The 24,427-nt window shown below is 45.7% G+C and overlaps 2 protein-coding genes across 2 annotated transcripts; one reads left to right on the top strand and one right to left on the bottom strand.

The window, feature by feature from the left end:
• Positions 1-1,156: 1,156 nt before the first annotated feature.
• Fancd2os (FANCD2 opposite strand) lies at positions 1,157-3,211 on the bottom strand. The gene is made up of 2 exons (XM_057769080.1): positions 3,153-3,211; positions 1,157-1,701 (listed from the first exon to the last, which is right to left on the bottom strand). The coding sequence occupies exons 1-2, from the start codon at positions 3,208-3,210 to the stop codon at positions 1,157-1,159; spliced, it is 603 nt and encodes a 200-aa protein (XP_057625063.1). The 5' UTR covers position 3,211.
• Positions 3,212-7,471: 4,260 nt separating this feature from the next.
• Brk1 (BRICK1 subunit of SCAR/WAVE actin nucleating complex) lies at positions 7,472-19,992 on the top strand. Its single transcript, XM_057769120.1, has 3 exons — positions 7,472-7,630; positions 19,069-19,151; positions 19,384-19,992. The coding sequence occupies exons 1-3, from the start codon at positions 7,513-7,515 to the stop codon at positions 19,408-19,410; spliced, it is 228 nt and encodes a 75-aa protein (XP_057625103.1). The 5' UTR covers positions 7,472-7,512; the 3' UTR covers positions 19,411-19,992.
• The last annotated feature ends 4,435 nt before the right edge of the window (positions 19,993-24,427 follow it).

The following is a 24,427-nucleotide window of genomic DNA, read 5'->3' as shown; positions in this document are numbered from 1 at the left end:
TCAGGGGTTGGGTGGGATTGAGTGAGGTTTGTGTCATACCAGGGCCTTAATATCATTTGTGTCAATGATCAAAAAAGTAAAAAAGAACATTTTAACTACCTTTTAATTGGGTTTTTGTTTTGTTTTGTGACAGAGTCTCTCTGTGTAGACTAGCTATTATGGTATTTGTGCTGACTAGGAGGGTCTTGAACACTGATTTTGAATGTTTAAACACTTATTTTTGTTCTGTGTGGGTGTACATACGTGCTGTGGGGCACATACGTGCTGTGGGGCACATACGTGCTGTGGGGCACATGTGGAGAACGCAGGACACCTGGTGAAGTGGAGTTCTCTCTTTCTACCATATCGGTTCCAGACCTTTAGCTGCTTAGCCACCTCACCAGCTTGCTTTAAAATTTTTTGTTTATTAGTATAAAACAAAGGAATAAAAGACATCATCAAACATCTGCTGGCATTATATATATATATATAGTATTTATTTCCACATTATTCTGAATTATGCCTAGAATCTAGTTGTAAGAATCATACAAAATATAGTTTATTAGAAATAGAACATCAGGAGCTAAAGTAGGGGATTCTCCTGTCATCTGCCAGGAAGCCCAGTCTCAAAGCTGCTGTTAGGCTCTTCCTCACCATGCTATTAAGAGTGTTTAATATTTGTTATATTTTTACCCATGCTGGTATTAAAGTTATGTTTTATTTATTGACATTTGTTTGAGGCGGGAAAGCTGTTTTTAAGTTAGTTCTTAACCCACATATAAATTTTTGGTCCCTTCATCCTCTGGTTCCCAGTCAGCCATACATGTCTTTTTTTGGCATCCCTTTTCTTTGCCTCCTCATTACTGACTTTGGCATTTGTGTGTTCACACTAGGCTGGTTTGTTTGATAGTTTAGTCACTATCACATTTGTATGTCAGTGTTAGGCTGACTTAAATAGCCATTAGCTTTACGGCAGAGATGTTCTTCCTTGCTCAGTATCACTGGTCAATTGATCAGTCTTGTTTCTGAAGAGAAAGGGAGGAAGGGAACTTGTCACAGCTTGACTCAAAGGCAGAGTATCTGGCATGATTTTACAGCTGATTTATGTAGAAAGGTCTTTGTAAGCTTTGTACATACCACAGATGATGGTGTGGAACGCGGGTCAGATGGGGACCCTTTACTTGGAGTGCTGCAAGGCAAAGGTGCACTTCTTGTACGTGGCATACAGCAGGAGGATAGAGCGTAGCATCTGTTTGCACATAGTCACTGTCATCTGAATCTGAGGCTCTTTGAGTCCAGTGGGCCACTGATGCTCTCTGCTGATAATTTTGCAGAAGGCTGACTTGTCTGAGACTCTGAAGGTTCCAGTCCACTTGGGTGGCTGGGCTGTGATGACCCTACCAAAAACAGAATCTACTCCATGGAGGCGAACTGGCTGGGGCTTCCTCACCAGTCCTTTCTTGTTGTTCACTGCTCGGAGCTCTGAGGTGTGGCAGGGTAACTTGGGGCCCTCTCCGGGTGCCACAAGTGGGCTGTCTAGGACAAGAGTGACTTCTTGAAAGCACAGCTGCACTTCAAGGTCAGAAGGGGTGTGCGGGAAGCAAGGAGAGGCCCTGAAAGGGTGTTTGGAGCAAGGGGTAGGTGTTGTGTGCCGCAGCCATTGGAAGCTCTCATCCAGTGGAGTCCATGGTGACCAGAGCTGGTATCCTGCCATTGACAGTCCTAAAGGAAAGGAATCAGACATGGAATTTCCGTGCTGTGCTTTGGGGGAGGGAAGAGGCATTACTGTGCAAATTCACATCTGTCTCATTACTGTCTTAAACTTTGTGGGTCCCACTACATGGCAGGGGTCAGTAGTTCTGTAGAGGGCAGCAGATACTGACTGGTAACTGCTGCACACCCTAAACCTCCGCCGGGTAAGGAAATTCACCCATTCTGCAGATGATACGAATTTGTCTGAAATGGAGACTTTCAGTCAGTGCCTCTGGTGGGCACAAGTGGCTGGACTTCATGAGACATTATTTGATGAGAAGAAACTCAGCCCATGTCCTGCAAGCATTTGTAATTGGTGCTTCTGCAGAGCCCTCAAGAGTATAACCCTGAACTAGCAGTTTAACTTCGCTATGGACCTAGTAGAAATGCAAGCTCTTAGGGCCCATCTCAGACCTACCTAATTAGAAATGTGGGTGGGGCCAGAAGTTTGCATGTATGCAAACCCTCTAAAGATTCTGTTGCACCTTACAGTTTGCAGTTTACAGTGTGGCTTTTAAGCAGCCTCCAGTTTTCACTCTTATGAAGCAGGAGGATTGCTATGAGTTCATTAACAGCCAGGGCTACATAGGGCAAGACCCTGTCTGAAAACAAAACCACCCCAAAAAAAAACCAAGAGGAGGTTTCTGGTATACCACCATGGCAAGGTGGATGTAGGCTATTAACGCCTCTAAACATTTTTAAAAAATAAAATCCGGCCGGGCGGTGGTGGCGCACACCTTTAATCCCAGCACTCGGGAGGCAGAGGCAGGCGGATCTCTGTGAGTTCGAGGCCAGCCTGGTCTACAAGAGCTAGTTCCAGGACAGGCTCCAAAACCAGAGAAACCCTGTCTCGAAAAATAAAAAACAAAACAAAATCAAAAAAAAAAAATCCATTTCTAGTTTCATCTCCTTAAAAAAAAAAAAAAAAAAGAAAGTTTTATCAAATGCCCAGACTAAACCAACAGAGATGGGAGGACTTCGGACTCCAGGTCTTTCCATCCCTTCACACAAGGTTTAAATAAAAATGGTTCTGCCCCAGTTCTCGGCCTTACAGGGAGTAACTTTAATCCATTTTTCAGGTAGGGGATGAACCTGGGTAGTCTTTACTACCCTATGCGGTACTAGACCTGCATAGGAAACACCTGGTTCCCCAGTCCAGAAAACTTCCTTAAAAAGGTGCCTTCTTTCTAAGGAACCCGGATCCTCGATTTCCCCACCTGGGAAAGGGGAAGGCAGCGCCAAAGTGCAGCTGAAGTCCTCGTGAACTGTGAAAACATCCCGAGCGGCTGGGGTGCTTGGAGAACAGGCTTGTCTCCCTGGAAGTCCCTCCCTCGGAGCGGGAGCCACATGACCCTGCCTGAGACCCGGGCAGCGGTGGGATCCCGGGCCCGGACCCACCATCATCTGGGCCGGGAGCTCACCTACTGAACTCCACGCGGATTGTACGCTCCAGAGTAGCAGCGGCATTTTTTTCTGCATCCCGGCGCCTAGCAACCGCCTTTGTGACTCAGGATCGTGGGGGCGGGGCGGGGGCTGGAGACGCCCTTCTAGGAGCCAGCAGATACAGGACTGCTCCAATCCCACCCTTTAGTTCCTCTCCACTCCGTCACGCCCCTGTACATTTGACAAGGACACAGAGGACAAACTCCCCACGTCAAAGGCTGTGGTCAAGTATGGACGTTCCAAGACTATAAATCAGTGTTAAAAGTTAACCTTTATTAGTCATTCCCTGGCTCACACTGTGCTCCAGTGTCTGGGAAGATTTTATTATTGTACCGCAAGGGCGCAAGTGCAAACAAAATTATAAATGCTTGCCTGTTAAGAGAATAATACATTTTACCATAGCTTTCTGCCTGAAAACCTGAAAACTTGTCTTATTGAAATTCAAAAAAAATTTTTTTTTTTTTTTGGTTTTTCGAGACATTGGTTTCTATGTAGCTTTGGTGCCTGTCCCAGAACTACCTCTTGTAGACCAGGCTGGCCTCGAACTCCCAGAGATCCGCCTGCCTCTGCCTCCTGAGTGCTGGGATTAAAGGCATGCGCCACCACCGCCCGGCCTCAAAATATTATTTTTAAGTTTGTGTTTGTGTGGATTTATGTGCAACTTGTCTGTGCAGGAGACCTTGGTGCCAGAAGAGGGCCATCAGAAACTGGGTCCTCCGCAAGGGCATAAAAGTACTCTCAACCACTAAGCCGTCTTTCCAGCCCCATACTTCTCTCTGTCATCTGTTAAACCTAAGGATGCTTCTGTCTCATGTCTGAAGCTGAGAAACATGTTTCACCATTCCAAAACTCCAAAAGTCAGTGCTGTGAGCAGCACGTCCATTAGCATGAATGGCAATGGGAGGCAGGAGTCGCTCCACCCCTACCCCCATTATTTCAGTCTCTTATAGTATGCAAGTGCCTGGAGGAATAACAACTGTAACAACTTGTCCTTTTTCTTTCTCAAGACAGAGTTTCTCTGTGTAGGGTGGCCTTAAACTCACAGAGATCCACCTGCCTCCCGAGTGTGTGGCTGCCCGACCTCTGCTTTTTTTTTTTTTTCCGAGACAGGGTTTCTCTGTGGTTTTGGAGCCTGTCCTGGAACTAGCTCTTGTAGACCAGGCTAGCCTCGAACTCACAGAGATCTGCCTGCCTCTGCCTCCCGAGCGCTGGGATTAAAGGCGTGTGCCACCGCCGCCAGGCCTTGCTCTTTTCTTAAAAACAGAATTAGCTCTGCATTTCCCCTACTGTAGAACTCATTGTTTCATTTAAAAAAAAAATTGGACAAGCTGAGCATTTTGGTGTACTTTTTTTTTAATCTCAGCACTCATGAAACTAAGGCAGGAGTGCTGGCCTGAGTGTAAGGTCGGCTGGAATACACAGCAAGACACAGTGGGATAAACACATTAGCCCTAAAGGTGGATTTTAAAGTCTTGTTTGCTGAGACTGGGGGACTCAAGGGTTGGGGTCAGACAGAGATCTGGGTCTGAAAGTCCTACAGAATCTTGAGGCATTTGTCCAGTGCCCAGTGTGTGTGTGTATACATGTACTCCCCATTACAGAAGAGGTAAACAAGAAAGAATTTGGATGGAAATCAGAAAGCAGATGATGATGACACTTGGAAAAGAGGAAGTGCTTTTGAGTTACAACTTTTCTCAATCTGTTTTTATCTTCCTAATTAAGAGACCCTGCTAGGTGCTGGAGAGATGGCTCTGCCATTAAGATCACCACTCACTGATCTTCTGGAGGACCCAGGTTCAATTCCCAGGACCCACATGGCAGCTCACAGCTGTCTGTAACTCCAGTTCCAGGGGACCCAACACCCTCACATAGACATCCATGCAGGCATAACACCAACACACATAAAATAAAAAATAAATTTAAAAGACACCTGCTATTTAAAAGGCAAATGAAGCTGTCATTATGGCACAACTTTTTTTTTTTTAAATATGAACATCTCAAAGCCAAGATCAGATGTTTACAACTGTTGGGTAACGAGGGATCCATACTGTCATGACAATCTGTTCACAGTCCTCTGTGTAGTCTCCTCAGATCTAAGGGACATGTTCTGAGAGGTATCATTTGCTATTAACTCCAACTGCTATCCAACAAAATCAGAGTCTCCTTCTATTAACCAATTGCAGTCTTAGAAAGAAGGAAATGCACACGCGCCGCACGCACGCACACACTACAAAACACTGCTTGTGTGAGGAGAAAGACATTCTTACAAAGGAGATAAGAAGCAGAAAGAACCAGGCTGAGCTAGGTGCAGGCTTTTGTGACATCTGGCTCTGGAGAACCCACTCCAGGAATTGGCATTCTAGGAGCTGGCCTTCCCACCTCAAGGTGCTGCCTCCAAGACATGCATAAGTTGAAATTTTAAAAAATTTCTATTTTGGTGCCAGGTGGTGGTGGCACATGCCTCTAATCCCAGCACTTGGGAGGCAGAAGCAGGTGGATCTCTGAGTTTGAGGCCAGCCTGGTCTACACAGTGTGCTCCAGGATAGCCTTGACTGAACAGAGAAACCATGACTCAAAAACCCAAAATAAATAAATAAATAATTTTGTTTTTCTCTTAGGTATAGCATATCCTTTTATATTTCCATGAATCAAATTAGCACTTAAAGACTGCTTAAAGCCGGGCGGTGGTGGCGCACGCCTTTAATCCCAGCACTTGGGAGGCAGAGGCAGGCGGATCTCAGTGAGTTCGAGACCAGCCTGGTCTACAAGAGCTAGTTCCAGGACAGGCTCCAAAACCACAGAGAAACCCTGTCTTGAAAAACCAAAAAAAAAAAAAAAAAAAGACTGCTTAATAAAATACTGCCATGGGTTAGCCAAACCATTGTTTGGCCTTACTCTAATTATTATTGCAAACATAACCTCAAAGTTCATCCTTATGGTTAAAGTGTTTTTCCCATTGTGTCTTACTGTGTATTTCAGCTGGTTAGACTCAGGACAGGCCTTCTGTCTTAATCTTTTGCGTGCTGAGATTACAAGCATGCACAATGACCAGTTTGTTCAACGATTTTTTAAAAGATTTATTTATTATGTATAATAATTTTCTGCCTGCAGGCCAGAAGAGGGCACCAGATCTCATTATAGATGGTTGTGAGCCACCATATAGTTGCTGGGAATTGAACTCAGGACCTTTGGAAAGGGCAGCCAGTGCTCTTAACCTCTGAGCCATCTCTCCAACCCCTCAATGATTTCCTGAACAAAATGATTAAATGAAAAGGTTTGATATTGTTTTGCGGTATTTTCCTCCCTCCCTCCCTCCCTCCCTCCCTCCCTCCCTCCCTCCCTCCCTCCCTCCCTCCCTCCCTCTGTGTCTCTCTCTCCTCTCTCCCTCTCCCCCTATCCCTCTCCCTCTCCCTCTCCCTCTCCTCCCTCCCTCCCTCTCTCTCTCTCTCTTTCTCTCTCTCTCTCTCTCTCTCTCTCTCTCTCTCTCTCTCTCTCTCTCACACACACACACACACACACAATGCCCCCCAAGACAGGGTTTCTTTGTGTAGCCCTGGCTGTTCTGGAACTCACTCTGTAGACCAGGCTACCAATATATATATATTGGTAGCCTATCCTACCAGGTTGTTGAAAGGCATTTTAATCATGGAGATTCAGAGTCAGGGGGTCTCAGCAAATAATGGCACTTGCCACCAAGCCAGATGACCTGAGTTTGACCCCCACAAGGTGGAAGATGAGGAACCCACTCCTACAAATTATCCTCTGATTTCCACCAGACTAGAATCCGGTAGGCGCCCACACATATACATGCACACACACAAATATGAATAATTTTAAAAAAAAAAAACGAGAATGAACAGAGCTTTTGACCCAAGCATGAAATGCATTTTTAAAAGAACGAGATTCGCCGGGTGTGGTGGGTATGCCTTTAATCGCAAGCACTCTGGAGGCCGAGGCAAGTGGGTTCGAGGTCAGCCTAGTCTACAAAGTGAGTACCGGGATAGCTGAAGCTGTTACACAGAAAAACCCCGTCTCGAAAAACCAACAAAACAGTATTCGAGGACTGGGCCCATCTCTGCTGACACGGTGTCAAGAGAGCTGGGCGAGCAGCCGGGGACTAGATCTTGGTCTTCGCCTGGCAAGCGGGGGATTCTAGTTTTATATAAACCAAGCTATAGCACAGAGCGAACGGCTGTTACTCCGCGCATGCGCTCCACTCTGCCGGGCCTTTCTCGGGTTCGGAACACTGGGGTTCCGGATGGTGGCGCAGGCGCCCTGGCGGCCTTTAGAGGCCGCGGCGCCTGCGCCTGCGCAGTCACTCTTCCTCAGGCGGCTGCCATGGCGGGACAAGAGGATCCAGTGCAGCGAGAGATTCACCAGGACTGGGCGAATCGGGAGTACATTGAGATCATCACCAGCAGTATCAAGAAAATCTCGGACTTTCTCAACTCTTTCGGTCAGCGGGCGAGCTGGGGAGGCTGGGAGGAGGGAGGCGTTGGCGGCGGCCGGCGGCGCCCAGTCCCGGCTGCTCCCTTCCTCTTCCGCGCCCCGCCGGCCCCAGTCCCCTCACCCCGAGCCTCACTAGGCGGTCTCGGTGGGACTACCCTGCCCATTGCCAGGTCCCGCGCCCACTGCCCAAGCCTCCTAGGCCCATCCATCCATCACCGACCTCGGTCTGCGCTGCGTTTCCACGCCAGTCTCCACTTGGCACACAGTGCGCAACCGTGTCACGGTCACGTTTACAGTTAGAGACTCCTGATAGTTCTCCATCTCCTTTAGGGGCAAGTCTGAAACCCCTTAAATGCTTTCTTTCTGTTGTTCCTGCTCACCCCCCGCCCCCGGTTACCTTTGGTGATAATGAGGTCAGAGGGAGGGCTGGGGTCCTCTTGGGCCTTGGAAATGCCTTTTGTAGCCCTGTATCTGCTTCATGGTAGGTGTTCTGGGTGCTTCTGTCTGCTTCCTCAGATCTAACAGGGCAGACACTTTCAGCAGTCTACTTTTCCAAAATCTCTCGTAGGTGTGACTGGTGACAGTCTTCATTTCTTTCTGCATTTGTCCCTAGCCTTCTGGACAGAAAACCTGTCACAGACTCACGTTCTCGGGAAGGCTTCCATCAGAGACTTTCTTACACAAGACGTGCACATGGCACCTAGCGATCCTTTTCCACTGGGACGCTTTGGGTCGACTGATTAGCAGTTTTCAGCAGTTTAGACCAAAATGGGTGACAATGCTGTGTTTTGAAGAAATTGTTTTCATTTTCTATCCAGAGAACTGATGAGTCCTAAGTTAGTATACAGGAAGGTGACAGAGCAACAGCTTCGATTATGGAGTGTAGCCCAAGAGGTGGGGTGCCTGGGTAGCATGCCCGGGACCCCCACTCTTTAAAAGGGAAAGAGGTTTTGTTTTGTTTATTTTAGGGCAGAGAACAAAAGAAAAAAAAATGGAAAAAGCATCATTAAGGGCCGAGGATGCCCAGTTGGTAGAGTACTGGCTTAGCATGCATGCACCAGGCCTCTGAATAACAGCACTCAGGAAACAGGCAGGAGGACCAAAGCGAAAATCGGCAGGTCTAGTTACTTCTTACACAGGTCCCATGTGGGGAGAAACATGTAAGGAGTCTTTCCTGCTGTCTTTGGTGGCACAAACCTGTAATCTTGTCACTTGGGGGGCGGAGGCACAAAGAATGCCACGAGTTTGAGGCTAGCCAAATCAAAACAACCACAAAAAAAAAAAAAAAAAAAAAAAAAACACGAAACGCCCGGGCAGTGGTGGCGCATGCCTTTAATCCCAGCACTTGGGAGACAGACGCAGGCGGATCTCTGTGAGTTCGAGACCAGCCTGGTCTGCAAGAGCTAGTTCCAGGACAGGCTCCATAACCACAGAGAAACCCTGTTTCGAAAAACCAAAAAAACGAACCATTTTCTGCATTCAAAGAAGTTCTCTTGGGCCAGTGAGATGGCTTAGCAGGTAAAGGCCACCAAGTCTGGCAACTTAACTGAGTAGAATCCTCAGGACCCACAGACGAAAGGAGAGAACCAACTCCCACAAGTTGTCCCTGACCTGATAGTGCTGCCTTGGCACATGCCCACACCACCTCTGCATACAATGAAAGCAAAAGAATAAATAAATAAAAAGATCTTAACCCCCACCCCATGGTCCCTATCCCATTTTGTTTTCAGTCTTAGTAAATTGCTGGAACTCTTGATACTCGTGCCTTACTGCCCCTCCCCATAGTATCTGTCACTCTGTGCTGGCCTGGGACTCTATCAGGATGACCACTAACTTGTGACGACCCTCTTGGGTCTGTGTCCTAAGAGCTGGGATTAGAGATGTGGACCACCACATCTGGTGAATACCTCTCCCTTCCTTTCCTTTTTTCTTTCTTTCATTCTTTTTAAATTAAAATGCACTTACAAAGTATATAGGATTATAATCTTTTTGGTTTTTTGTGCTAGGGCCTTGGTTGTTCTGGAACTCATTTTTGTAGACCAGGTTGACCTTGAACTCACAGAGATTTGCCTGCCTCTGCCTCCTGAGTGCTGGGATTAAAGAGGCATGCACCTCTACCGTCCAGCTAGGATTATAATCTTACATGGATTTCTTGAACAGGGAATAGAGATTAAAGATACCAATTAATGAGAGAATAACATAAATGTATATGTCAGTTGTATAGCTTTACACCCGTAAGTTGCTGTGGAGGTTAGGAGTTTACAGTGGAGGACTGTAGTCAATAAGAGAGTTTGTGTATCCCCCAAAGAATTTATTTAAGGAATGTAAATGAAGGGAGTATGATTGAGTGGAGTTACAGTTCGGCCTGCTGACATTAGAGGACTTTTTAGATTACAACATCTTGGAAGTACTGGTCCTTTGCCCTGCTACCCACAGTCCAGTTTTCCTAGGAAGGTTCTGTTGTGGTGGTGCTTGGAGTTGAGCTGAGGACCTTGTGAGTGCCAGAAGCGCTCTACCTCCAAACTGTACTTGGAGTTGTTTGTTTGCCTCCGGTGTAAGCTATGGTAGTGTTGGTTCACATAGTCTATTTACCTTACTTTGCCAGAGAACTGGGGTATTGGACATCTTTTAAGAGCAGCATTCCTTACTGAGTAGCATTCCCTCAAAGAAGTATCAAATAAAAGAAATTCAAATAGTCTGGTGTGGTGGTTTACGCCTGTAATACTACCTGACTGAGGCAGGAGGATTGCCTAAGGCCAGTCTAGCTAAAGGATAAGACCCTGTCTCAGAAAAAACAACAGAAAAGCAAAAATCCCTCCAAAAACCCAAGTCTTTTAGGCTAGGGGACAGGATGCCCTGGGATAGGATCATAAGATTGAGCCTGGCTTAGTCTGGAGAGGCAGTGGAGAGTTGTTGAGAAAATGACTCACCTGGAAAGTTTTAACAAGCACGGTTAGAAAACGTCATTTATCTGTCAGGAAGGAGTTAATATCAGAGGTCCAAACAGGGTCTAACCAAAGTATTGATGCCAGTTCAATCAGTAAAGCATCAGAATCCCAAGTTAAATCAGGGCTGCTTTCCAGAATTTCAGAGTGATGTAACTTCTCACTGTTTGAAATCTGGGTCTCGGTAATAACAACTTCATTCTGACTGAATTACATTAGGAAGCTTTTCCTTTCCTCAATAGTTACATAACTGCAATGGAACTAGTAAAATCTGAAGGCTTCTGTTTCTGGTTGTTGTTTGTTTGTTTGTTTGTTTTGAGACAAAATCTATAGCCTTGGCTGGCATAGAACTCACACTGTGCAGACCAAGCTGGCCTTAGACTCATGGAGATCTCCCTCCCAAGTGCAGGTGTTAAAGGTGTGCACTACCACACTTGACTTTTTTGGGGGGGGTCTGTTGGTGTTGGGGTTCCAGAAGATCACAAATGCTTCTCAGTCTGTTACCGGCCTGTACATTATTTTGGTACATTAATTGGGATTTCATTATGTAACAAGCTGGCCTCTAACCCCTGGCCAGGTTCAAGTACTGCTTCATCTAACTGAGACTATAGGCCTGTGCCTCTTATGCCCGGCTGCATAGAGGCTACATTTAGTGCACACATATTTACCTTTGACATGTACACCCCCAAGAAAGTATGTCTTATTTCTGACAGAATTTTTCAGACAGGGTCTCACTAAAGTATCCAGGATGGTCTAGAACTTGGAATATTCATGCCTTGTCCTGAGAGCTGGAATTATGGGTGTACACTATCATTGCTGGTCAGAATTCTAAATCTCTTAGTACTGTTCACTTCTCTACTCTTGTTTCTCCCCTCCCTCCTTCATCCCCCTTTTTTGTTTTATATATATATATATATATTGAGAGAGAGAGAGAGAGAGAGAGAGAGAGAGAGAGGTAATTATTGTAGACCAGTCAGAAAGTTCCTGGTCCTCTGTCTCTCCTGAGTTCTGGCATTAAAGTCCTGCACCATCACGCCCTGTTCTTTTGTAGCTTTTTTTTTTTTTTTTTTTTGAAAAAGTTTCATCGTGTTGCTTAGGCTTAGGTCCCGTCTAAAAATATAGACCTATACATAGTCTGATAATGTTTTTTAGAAACCTCACACAATCCAAAGTACAGAGCAGTGTGAGGTGTGACTGTGTGTCACCATCTGTGTGGCCTCAGGTTTAGCGGTTGTCTGACACTGAAGTGGAACAGATTGTCACTCCCCTCTTACAAGTTAGAATTCCAAGAGTGAAAGTTGTCCAGTCATCGAGAGAATAGTCCCTTCCCCTGCAGAGCGCGTGGTTACCTACCCTCTGTCAGGGCAGGGATTTCCAGATGCCTCCTCAACGTGAACCGTAGAATCTTTGTCCACTGACATGTGTCATCATGAGCACAGCTCAGACCTCAGGGATATACGCCAGAACTGCAGGGGAGAGGTGAGGGTGTAGAATTGGACAGCATACCTCCTGCAGTTCCTCTGAGTCATCTGTGCGAGCCTCAGACTGCTTTATTCTAGGACTCAAAGCTTCTCAGCCAAGTGATATCTCTGTAAGCTCAGGAATCCTGAGCTTGTCAACCAGGAACTTGCCTGAAGGCTCAGCTAACAGTTAATTTAACCTTTAATTGTGCATCATAATGAGGGTCTGCCTTCTAATTAGTTATGCCTTTCTTGAAAGAATTAACTTCAACAGTTTTTAAAACCACCTAGTAGTGACTCCAGACACTGAATCCTTAATATCTTCAGAGAAGGTAACAGCCATGTAGGCCTTTCTTGTTGCTACTAAAAAACTGGAATCCTGGCGGGCGGTGGTGGCGCACGCCTTTAATCCCAGCACTCGGGAGGCAGAGGCAGACGGATCTCTGAGTTCGAGGCCAGCCTGGTCTACAAGAGGTAGTTCCAGGACAGGAACCAAAAACTACGGAGAAACCCTGTCTCGAAAAAAAAAAAAAAAATGGAATCCTGCTTATTTTCCCAATTTAGGATGCAGCAGAAGTCCCAAATCAAATTTGTTCTCTGTAAAATGTTATTTATAGACATTTAATACAGACATCACACCAGAGACTTTCTTACTTGTAAAGCAGGAAAAGGGACATTTCTTTCTAGATTTCAAAATCTTCACTCCCAAAACTCATTCAAGAGCTTAAACTTGATTTCAAAACAAGAGTCAGGTGTATTGACACTCAGAAGGCTGAGATAGGATTTCCACCCTGGGTTACATGGTGAGTTCCAGTCTAACCTGAACTATATATGGAAATAGGATAGACCCTCCTCCACACACACTCCCCCACACCCTCCTGGAAAACAAAACAAAGAACAAGAACAAAAACCCAGGAGACAATTTGAGATAGTACCAATTTTTGTTGTGCTAAAGGTGTGTATGAAATAGTCCAGAGAGGCTAGCCAGGTGTAGCTGAGCGCTGGGAAGTGAAGCATTCCCAGTGCCTGGAAAGCACGCGGTGGAAGGATTATAGGTTCTAGTCCCAGGCCAGCCCAGGCTGCGTAGGGAGGATCCTACCTGAAAAATAAATTTAGAGAGGGAATTGTGTGTTCGTATTGTCAGCAGTGAAGCTGTGGACATGCTAGCAAGCCCCCTGATGAGACCTGGCACTTTCAGTGCTTTGTAACAAAGTACACTTAAATTCAGGGTCTCTAGTCATCCAGTTGCTGAATGCTTCCCTATTATTCTTGTGTAAAATGGCGGATGCTGGGGTGGAACCCAGGGCCTTACGTGTTTGATGCAGCACTCTACCCTTGGCTACACCGCAGCCTATGAACCATATTCGTGTTTAACTCAGGCGTATTCCAGAGCCTGTGTCTGGAGGTGCACACTTTGTCTTCTTCAACAGTGTTGATTCATATATGCCAGTTCCAGAGTATTGTTTGGGGTTCTGATTGATTTACCAGATTGACGGGTAGACCAGCACAGCTCTCTGGGATTGACAGCTCTCCCTGCATCTCTCCTCCCATCATTTCTGTGTATCTCTTCTCACGGGAATTACAGTTGTCAGAGATACATTTATTTGCTTTTGAACTTCCAGACACCATACTAAATGGAAATCTGGGCCCTTGGCTAGTCCTGACAGAAGTGGTAGAGTCGAGCTGGTGCGGTGGCTCAGTGGGTTAAGGTACTTGTTGAGCCTGATGACTCGAGTTCAGTCTCAGGATCTGTGTAGTTGAAGGAGAGAACCACTCCCAAAAGTTGCCCTTTGATCTCTACATACGTGCCGCACCACACATAACACACATACACAAAAGTGTGAAATAGTGTAAAGTGGCAGTGTTTCTAGGAAAAGTGAGGTCACTAGGGTGGTCATGTGTAAGCTAGACTTGGGAACTAGGGGAGGCAGCAATAGTCGTAAGGTTTAAAAAGGAGGGACCAGCAGTCATCGTGTTGTACACCTGTAATCCTAATACTTGGGGAGTGGAAGCCAGAGGATCAGAAGTTCAAGGTCATCTTCAGCTACATAGTGAGGTGTAGACCATCCTTGGCTACCTGAGACAAACGAAAAAAAAATTAAAAAGGGAGAAGTTCCAAACATGGTGGCACATTCCTCTGTCTCTAACACTTGGGTGCAGGAAGCAAGGAGTGCTTGTAAGTTCCAAGGTAGTGAGCTTCAGGCCAGTGAAGGCCACTACGTAGACACACCCTGTCTGAGCAGAAAAACATAACAAAAATGTTTGGAGACAGAGCTAAGTGATAGTGTTTTCAGTGGACTAAGACTCATCTCCTGCCTCCAAAGGAAAGAGAGAAAGGAAAACAACGAGAGTGCACAGGTCGCTTGGCCCAGTAGTGATTTCCAAGGCTGGGGAAGCAGAATGGGGAATAAAAGTACTAAATATGAAGTTTCCCTTGGAGACAGTGAGATTGCTGTCCATAGATTATGGTAATGGTTGTTCCGCTCGGCAAGTGAACTGGTGACCATGACGCCTACACTCTGCAGGTGAATGTGGTGTGTGAGCTACATGTCAGTAAGCTAAGTTTGAAGAAGGATCATGGAGAATGGGAATGGGTGAATGTGAGAAAGAATGCATGGGAACCACAAGGGAAAAATGCAGTTTGAGAGATTGGGTGGTGAGCAAATATTGGGGTGTGAGATCAGACTGACTCCAGGGGTCCCCTGGAAACTCTGCTTTATCAACCCATCCCTCTCTCTCTGGGGCTCTTGTTTATGATATTTATACAGAAGTAACAAATATACATCCTTATTTTACACGCACACACCATTCTTCGTGTGTCTGTCTAGATAATGTGTAGTTTGTTTGTTTTTGCATGTGGGCACATGCCACCTGCACAAGGGAATCATCATTGCTTTCCACCTACTCACTGAGGCAGGGTCTCTCTCAGTCAGATCCAGAGCTCGCTGATGGGATTTCATGGCTAGTCTTGCTAGCTAATTTATTCTGAGGAGGATCTTCTGAGGCTGGAATTACAGGCAGGCCACCGTGCCCACATGGCATTTACATGGCTTGCTCAACATCTGAACTCCTGCCCTCAAGCAGGCGCTTTAACCACTGAGGCATCTCCTCAGCCTGTTCTCCCCTTATTTTTTTTTTTAACTATTTATCCAAAATGTGGAAAGTGGCAAACCAAAGACCCAAGTACATGAGTAACTTAAGGATGAGAAATCCATCCTTAAGAATTTGAAGACAGCCGGGCGGTGGTGGCGCACGCCTTTAATCCCAGCACTCGGGAGGCAGAGGCAGGCGAATCTCTGTGAGTTCGAGGCCAGCCTGGTCTACAAAGGGAGTTCCAGGACAGGTTCCAAAGCTACAGTGAAACCCTGTCTCGAAAAACCAAAAAAAAAAAAAAAAAAGAATTTGAAGACATTCAGAAAAAAAAAAAAAAAGGATTGTGTAAGACTGGTGAGACTGCTCAGAGGCAAACTTTTAGCCAAGTCTTGGTGAAGAAGAATGTTTAGATAGGCAAGATGCTGATGCTGAGGTGAAAGTTGAGGCTGGGTCAGCGTAGAGAAGGGTTTTCAGAGCAAGTGCTGAAGGGCTTCTGCAGAGCCAGCCAGAGATGAGGGAAAGTTGTTCGCTAGCTGTTGAGTCATCCTGTGGGAGAGTGTTCAGAGGGTTCACAGCTGCTTGAGACATAAAAAGTAAAGGTTATTGAGATAGAAACGTGGGGTGGAGGAGGTAGTAGGAAGTAGCCGTCACGTTTGTCTCCTCCTGTGTTGGGGACAGCCGAGAAGAAAAGGTCTAATGGTCTCAGGTAGAGGAGTCAGCAGAGAAGAAGGTATTTTAGGGGAGACTAGGTTATATTCCGGGAGAGGTGGTAAAAAGGAAAAGGCAGAGGGAAACAGTCAAGGCCGCTTTTCACAGATGGAGTCTTGGTTCCGGTATGTGCTTGATACTGATTGAATTTTCTCTAGTTCAGAAAGGCCTCTTTTTGGTATTTAGATATTGTTGAAGCAGTGTTTTCCAGTGGAAATAACTGCATAGCCTCCAAGAGCTCAGATGATAAGACGCTGTCTTACTTTTCAATTGCTGTAACAAAAGACCATGCCCAAAGAAACTTATAAAAGAAAGTTCTTAATTTAGAGTTCACTTGGGAATTCGAGTCCATGACTATTATGGTGAGGAACATGGTGGCAGGCAGGCGTGGCAGAGAGAGAGAGCTAACAAAGCTCACCCCGAGTGACACCCCCCCCCCATAAGGCTCTACCTCCTAATTCTTACCAAGAATTCAAATATATGAGCCTGTGAGCGCCATTTCATTTTCTAACTCCCATAGGCTTGTGGCCGTATCATGATGCAAAAATGCATTTAGTTCAACTTTAAAAATCTCCATTGTCAGTGAGGTGTAGCGCTCTTAATCCCAATACTCAAGAGGCAGAGACAGGTAGATCTTTGTGAGTTTGAGGCCAGCCTGATCTGTTTATAGAGTGCCAAAACAGCCATGTCTACATAGGGAGACCTTGTCTCAAAGAAAAAAGAAGAAAGAAAAAACTGTCTTTATAGTCTTTTTCAGACTCAGTATAGTTTAAAAGTCCAAAGTCTCTTCTGAGACTCGAGGCAATCTCATAACCTCCATTAAAAAAAAGGAAAAAGAAAGCACATTATGTATTTCCAGCATATAATGGCACAGAATATGTGTTGCCCTTCCAATAGGGAGGATTAGTGGCATAGTGTGGAAATGCTGGACAAGCAAGATGGAAACCCAGCAGGGCAGACTGCAAATCCTGTATCTTTGTGTTTTACATCAGCGGTCTTAGATGGCTCTTCCCTTACAGCACTGCTGACTGCACTTGTGTCGGCAGCACACTTCTCTCTTTCCGGCTCTTTCTGCTCCGTCTGCAGCTCGCTCCAGCAGATACCCCGCAGCTCTAGCACGTCCTAGAATCGCCAGTGCCATCCAGGCTTCACTTTCCCAGCTGCACACGATGGCAGCTCGGCTACCACGCAATGACTCACTACCACGCGCCTGACATCAGAAGCTCTCCTCAATTGTGGAGGAAGATTCCACAGCTCATTTTCTCAATTATCCTTCATGATTCTAGCCACAGCCACATGACCAAATCCTACCAATTTCTGCTGCCTGTTGGGGATGGAGCCTGGCCTCCATTATTATAAACTGATTTGTTGTTGCCTCTTAGGAGCAGGAAATTCCTTACACCCTTTTCTTCTGTAAATTGCAGGATTAACTTGGTAGGGTCTGGGCCCCAAGGGTGTCCATTCCCTTATTCCATTTCTCATCAGACTTTTTTTCTCTTTCAGCACAAGCCTTGGTTCCAACATTAAATTTCCTACTGATCTTTTTCTCCACAAACTGTATATTTTGTATTTCTCTTTGCCCTGCTTGTTTTTTTTTTTGTTGTTGTTGTTGTTGTAGACCTGCAAAAGAGTAATTAGTAATAACCACACCACCAAGTTGCTATTAGGCTGTCTTAAAATATTCCCTGCCAAAGAAATTAGTCTAAAACTTTTCAGTTTAACCTCAAGCAGATTTTTAGGATAAGGATAAAAAGCAGCCATATTCTTTGCAAAAATATCACAAGAATAGTCTCTACCCCAGACACTGTTGTTCCCCTCTGAAACCTCTTACGCTGGGCCTCCATAGTCTAGGTCATCCAGGCTCTTATTAGGATGCTTCAGTGCATTGAGCATTAGGGGCCCATTAAGACCTGCTTACGAGCTGGGCAGTGGTGGTGCATGCCTTTAATCCCAGCACTTGGGAGGCGTAGACAGGCAGCTCTCAGTGAGTTCAAGGCCAGCGTGGTCTACAAAAAATGAGTTCCAGGACAGCTAAGACTGTTACACAGAGAAACCCTGTTTTGAAAACAAAAAACAAGAAGACCTGCTTACAGTGTTCAGCACTTTTCTATCCTAAAATCTTCCATATTCTCCAAAAAGCAGTGTGATCAAGCCTGTCCCTGTCTGATAGCCCACTCCCTGATACCAACTTGTATCCTTTTAATTGCTGTCACAAAACACCGTGACCCAGACGACTTAAGAAAGAATTTATTTGGGGGCTCATAGTTCGAGAGGTTGAGTCTGTGACCATCCATGATAGGGAGCATGGTGCTGGAGCAGTAGGAGCTGAGAGCTGATGACTTGATCTGTGAGCATGAGGCAGAGAGACAGGGTCAGACAACATGAATGGCATGGGCTTTTGACATTCTCCCTCTGTCCTTCACCTCCTTCCTTACTCCCTTCCTCTCTGCAGCTCCTCTCCCTCACCCACCCTTCCCTTGTTTTCTGCTGTATCCTCTGGCCTCTCCCCCTCACTGCTGCAGTGCTGGGTATTGAACTTGGAGTAATCCTGGACATGCCTCCTCTGTTAATCTGTAACCCCAGCCTGAAACCACGCTCAGATTTTGAGTTTTAGTCTCTTTCCAGGCTAGTGATGTGTGGTGCCTGTAATACCAGGGAACAGAACCCACTCCCACTCAGCCCTGTGAAATAGTGTGGTGATTCAGCGCACAGCCCTGATTTAACTTCTGGTGGGTTTATTGAGCTACACCCTGCCTTAGGTTGAAGAGCTTCTCGTTTGTTTGCTTCTCTTGAGACCCTTAAGTTTACTCCTGGATGAACGGCCATCTGTGTCCTTTGCACATTAGTTTTATGTTGCTGCTTTAACAATTTCCCATAAATTTAGTAACTTTTTTAAGTTGCATAAATTTAGGTTGACAAGAGGATCACTGCAACCATCCTTGGATATGAGGCAAGACACAGGTCTCCCTTGGTGTTGGCTCTTCTCTGCCATTTGTGGACTCAGATGTTACATAAAATCTGAGTAGTTGATCCTTAAATGCTTCTTGTCCAGGACAGTCAAGGTTACACAGAGAAACCCTGTCTTGAAAAACAAAAAACAAACAAAAAAATGCTTCTTGCCATATCCCCAGTCCCCATGTGTACTTGGAAGGATAAATTTCCTTTTCAGTTCAGATGGTTTGTGTGGGTGTGGGTGTTTAGAGTGACATTAATCCTGAACATCAGTTTCCTTTTACCAGATATGTCTTGTCGTTCAAGACTCGCAACACTAAATGAGAAATTGACAGCCCTTGAACGGAGAATAGAGTACATTGAAGCGAGGGTGAGTATGGCCCAGGCGACCCAGGGGGATTACATATTTCTACCTAGAGACAGGACAGGCTTACAGAAGTTGGTGCTCTGCCTGGATCTAGGTGTCTGGGATTCTGGGGCTGCCTCTGCTACCACTTCCATTTCTCACTGCATAGGATCCAAAAGAGGATTTTTATTTATTTATTTTTTTAGTGGTTTTAGTTCCTTTGCATTTTATCTAAATGTCAGTTTTCCCTTCACAGGTGACAAAGGGTGAGACTCTCACCTAGAGCTGTGCCACGCTGCTGCTGGGAGTCGCTGTACAGAACTCTGGCCATGTGGGAAAGGCCCAGCAGCCTTCTGCGCCTCCCCCTCTCCTTACAGAGCAACAGGGCTTTTTCTTGTTTTTCTTTTTTCAAAAGTGGCCTTTGGGCTCTGCTGTATGCACCTGGGATGTGATGTGGCATGGGGAAGAAGTCCAGGGAACCTCTTGGAAACATCTTTAGGCATTTCCCCTTTTCAGTAACATTGTTTGGAACTACTTGTCAATGTGCTTGAGGTGTTCAGAGGCGAGCCAGGACTCTGTTAAGTCCTCCCTGCCTCAGTCTCTTTCTCTCAGACTTCCCTCTGCACTGGCTGTCAACAGTCCATCTTCTCTCCGCCCGTGACAGGAGGGGGAGGCCGTCCTGACTGAGACTCTTGTGCCCTGCAGTGTGGTTGCCAAAAAATGTTGTTGCTAACCCACCAGTTTCTTATTCTGGGAGGTCAAAGCCAGGCCCCCAGTTGGCTTGAAGGGACATTTTCAGTTTTCTTTCTGTCACTTGGGGTATCTATGGCTCTTGTGCTTCCCTAATAAACTCCACTTTACCTGACTGCTGTGATTGTGTGGCATCAGGACCTAGAGACGGGCTTACTGTTCAGTGTGGTGCGTAGGAACACGCTCTGACAGCACCTGCAGCCAGAGCTGTTTGTCAGAGTGCTTGTCTGGGCACATGAACTGATTCATTCTGGAACTATTTGGCCATTCAGCAGATACTACGAAGGACTTTTACTACATAGGTGTGTTAGACTCCAATAAAAGATACAGTATTGAATCAGACCTGATGTTTATGAGCTGTTGAAATAGCATCTTCCCAGTTTAACTGCACCCAGGATAGACTACTAGTTTTATAAACTACAAGCTAAACATACTTCCTGTGAAAGCAAGTGCTGAGGTTTGTGAGATGGTTCAACGGGAAGGGTGCTTGCCTCCAAACCTGAGCCCTGAGTTTCGTCTCTAGGACCCAGGTGGTGGAAGGAGAGCACCTCCTCTTGCAGACTATCCATCCTCTGGTCTTGACGTGCTTGTTGTGGCATTCCTGTGCAGGAGTGTGCACGTGTGCAGAATGTAAAAACCATTTTCTCAAGCAGATACTACAGTGCTGCCCGCGTTTCCAGGCTTCCTGACTCGCTGCCCTCACACCACACTTCATCCTGGATTAATTGGATCATTTTCAGAGTATGTGCAACCTAAAAAGTATCTGACTTGCCTTCTCTGGACTAACCCAGCTGGATGCTTTGAGGAAGGCATGTTGCTATGGATACTTATAAACCATACCAGAAGGGTTCAAGCTGTGCTGAATTTCATGTGTTTTCAGAAAACCTGCTTAGACCTTAGACATTTTAAGTAGTACTGACTGAATATCCTTGATCCAAAGTTCTCTAAAATCCAAAGCTTTCTGTGTGGTGATGGTCAGAGCCTGGGCCCTGGCAGCTCTTAACTAGCTAGCTGTTTCCCTGTCCTAATAAGCTAATGAGGTGATAGGGGAAAGTATAAAAAAGGTGGGAAGAGGAGCTAAAGGTACAGCAGCACACTTGCCTAGTCCATCTTTAGGATTTTGACATGAGGCTCTGTTTTAAACAGTCAAGAGGTGTTGTGAGGAGCGGCGGGCCCACCACCCAGCTAGCTTTACCAGAAATAATTTCACGGAAACTGTATTCTTTTTTAAATATTTATTTATTATGCATACAATATTCTGTCTGTGTGTATGTCTGCAGGCCAGAAGAGGGCACCAGACCTCATTACAGATGGTTGTGAGCCACCATGTGGTTGCTGGGAATTGAACTCAGGACCTTTGGAAGAGCAGGCAATGCTCTTAACCACTGAGCCATCTCTCCAGCCCCGAAACTGTATTCTTTTAAACACTGCCTGGCCCATTAGTTCCAGCCTCTTATTGGCTAGCTCTTACATATTGATCTAACCCATTTCTAATAATCTGTGTAGCACCACGAGCTGGCTTACCAGGAAAGATCTTAACCTGCGTCTGTCTGGAGTGGGAGAATCATGGCGACTGCCTGACTTGGCTTCTTTCTCCCAGCATTCTTTTCTGTCTACTCCACCCACCTAAGGGTTGGCCTATCCGATGGGCCAAGGCAGTTTCTTTATTAATTAACCAATGAAAGCAACAGATAGAAAAGATGACCCTCCTCCATCAAAGAGGTATACCTTGGCTGGCCATGATGGTGCACACCTTTAATTCCAGCACTGGGAAGGCAGAAGTTGGTGGATCTCTGAGTTCCAAGTCACCTGGTCCAAAGAGAGTTCCAGGACAGACAAGGCTACACATAAAGACTGTCTCAAAGGAAAGGATAAAAAGTATCCTTAACAGTTCCAGTTAAGGGATGGTTCCTGTTGGTTTTTCTCTTGGCTTTGGTCTCCTGCAAGGTGATCTGAGAAGCCAGTGCTGGGCTATTCCCAGGAGCAAGCTTCCTTGCCGACTGACATGAGGACCCCATTCTTTTCCCTTTCCCTGCATGAGACTTCTTGGAGAAACTTGAGTTCTTTGTAGTCCATTGCTTAAAGGAAAGGGACGTGGTAAGTCACAGCTAAAACAGGCAGGAAATCTCTACAAAGGAGCTGGGAAGAGGCTCCATCGGTAAAGAGCATGCTGTGCAAACAAGGAGACCCAGGTTGGATCCCCAGCACCCACATAAAACCCAGGCAAGGTGTAGTCCTATAATCCCAGTGGAGAAGGCATAGACAGGAGGATCCTTGGGGCTTGCCTGCCTGTCAGTCTAGCTAAATCACAGTCCCAGGTTCAGAGACCATCACAAAAAACAGAATGAGAGGAAGATAACGAAGGTCCACTCTGGCCTGCACACATGCTCATACACAAATAGTGTAAATAACTTCAGGCTGTGAACTGATTAAACCTGGGTCCCCTCTGATCCCAGGCGTTTTACCTAAGGGATCCTAAACCAGTGTTTTCCTTTAAAAAAAATAGTTCGAGGGCTGGAGAGATGGCTCAGAGGTTAAGAGCACTGGCTGCTCTTCCAGAGGTCCTGAGTTCAATTCCCAGCAACCACATGTGGCTCACAACCATCTGTACTGAGATCTGGCGCCCAGGCATACATCGAGACAGAATGTTGTATACATAATAAATAAATCTTTAAAAAAAAAAAAAATAGTTCGAGGCCAGCCTCGTCTAAGCTACACCGAGAAACCCTGTCTCAAAAGAGAACCACCTGGTGTCCTAATGGGATAAGTTCTCTTTGCGGTGTTCAGTGTGAGCTCATTATAGAACACCTCTGACAGACACTCGAGTCTGTTGTCTTCATTCACCTGGATGAAGGAACACTTCTAAAGCTGTGTTCGTTACCTGGTGCTCTGCAGTTGGCTTAATAGCCCGTGGTTCCTATTGTGTATAGGGACTGTACCACAAGATAGTTAAGAGGGCAAAATGATGGGTTCTATGGGCAAGAAAAAGCTCTCTTGATGAGTACATATGTGAATATTCAGTGTTTTATTTTTTTTTTAACTTCATTTTCCTTTGGAAACAGGGTTTCTGTGATAGCCCTGGCTGTCATGTAAATTGCTCTGTAGACCAGGCTGGCCTCAAACTTTGCTTGCCTCTAACCTCGCCGAGTGCTGGAATTAAAGGCATACACCATCACCACCCTGCTAATTGTAAGCATATTTAAACAGTAAAATTTGGAGGAAAAAGAAAAAAGCTTCCTGGTATAATACAATCCCTGATACACAAAGAGGCATAATTATATGGGAAACTTAAAGTACATGTGACCTCTACCATAAAGATGGGTTCTATAGCTGAAGAGCCTGGGTTCTGGTGTGGTCTCTGAATAAGATAGCATAGAGGTCAGCAGGCTAAATACATGTTTCATCTCCCCTAAAGATGAGTTCTATTGACTGAGAAATCTAAAATAAAGGTCTAGGGAGGGTGAGTCTGGGGTAATTTTCTGGGGTATTTGGGTGAGGTTGGCTGCGACCCTTTAATATTCCTCATGTTGTGCTGACGCTAATCATAACATTATTTTCATTGCTTCTTCATAACTGGAATTTTTGCTACTGTTATGAATTATAATGAAGTATTTTCCGGTGGACTTAGGCAACCCCTGTGAAAGGGTCTTTCGACTACTAGGTTGAGAATCACTGCTTTACAGATAACAAAGGTCAATATGAGCGGGGCGGTGGTGGCACACGCTTTTAATCCCAGCACTTGGGAGGCAGACGCAGGCGGATCTCTGTGAGTCTCTGTGAGTTTGAGACCAGCCTGGTCTACAAGAGCTAGTTCCAGGACAGGCTCCAAAACCACAGAGAAACCCTGTCTCGAAAAACCAAAAAAAAAAAAAAGGGGGGCTGGAGAGATGGCTCAGTGGTTAAGAGCATTGCCTGCTCTTCCAAAGGTCCTGAGTTCAATTCCCAGCAACCACATGGTGGCTCATAACCATCTATAATGGGGTCTGGTGCCCTCTTCTGGCTTGCAGGCATACACACAGAATATTGTATACATAGATAATAAATATTTTTTTAAAAAAAAAAAAGGTCACTATGTCATTAACAACATCTACTCCCAGCTGAGTGGAAAATTAGGTATTTATTTCCTCCTTTGAGGAGACACCCATGCATGACTAACATTCCTGTTTCTCCGATGTTTGTAAGCAGAAGGACCAAGTGCCCTCGACAAAGTTATGTACGGTGTGTGCGTGCATGTGTGTGTGTTTGTGTGTGTAGACATGTGTGGCCATGGTGCATTTGTGGAGGTCAGAGGGCAGCTTGTGAGAGTCAGTTCTGTGGGTTCCAGGGACCAAACTCAGGTCAAGCTTTGTGGGAAGTACCTTAATCTACTGAGACGTTTGACTGGTCCTCCATATCTTAAAAAAGATTTGTGTATGTGCATGTGTGTATGTGTGCATGTGCAAGTGCCTGCAGAGCCCGGAAGAGTGTCAGCTCTCTAGAGCTGAAGTTCCAGGCATTTGTGAGTCACTTGACTTAAGTGCTGGGAACTGATCTTTTCCTCCAAGAGAACA

This window comes from Chionomys nivalis, chromosome 1 (genome assembly GCF_950005125.1).
Source record: "Chionomys nivalis chromosome 1, mChiNiv1.1, whole genome shotgun sequence".
Taxonomy (NCBI): domain Eukaryota; kingdom Metazoa; phylum Chordata; class Mammalia; order Rodentia; family Cricetidae; genus Chionomys; species Chionomys nivalis.
The sequence above is the reverse complement of the archived record's forward strand: the minus strand, read 5'-3'. Positions and strand labels throughout refer to the sequence as shown.

Bases quoted from the DNA above. Each gene is read 5' to 3' on its own strand.
- Fancd2os (XM_057769080.1), bottom strand. From the start codon at position 3,210: ATGCAGAAAAAAATGCCGCTGCTACTCTGGAGCGTACAATCCGCGTGG. The intron at 1,702-3,152 runs GTGAGCTCCCGG...CCTTTCCTTTAG, and splicing joins ATCCGCGTGGAGTTCAGTAG to GACTGTCAATGGCAGGATAC.
- Brk1 (XM_057769120.1), top strand. From the start codon at position 7,513: ATGGCGGGACAAGAGGATCCAGTGCAGCGAGAGATTCACCAGGACTGG. The intron at 7,631-19,068 runs GTCAGCGGGCGA...TCCTTTTACCAG, and splicing joins GGACTTTCTCAACTCTTTCG to ATATGTCTTGTCGTTCAAGA. The intron at 19,152-19,383 runs GTGAGTATGGCC...TTCCCTTCACAG, and splicing joins TAGAGTACATTGAAGCGAGG to GTGACAAAGGGTGAGACTCT.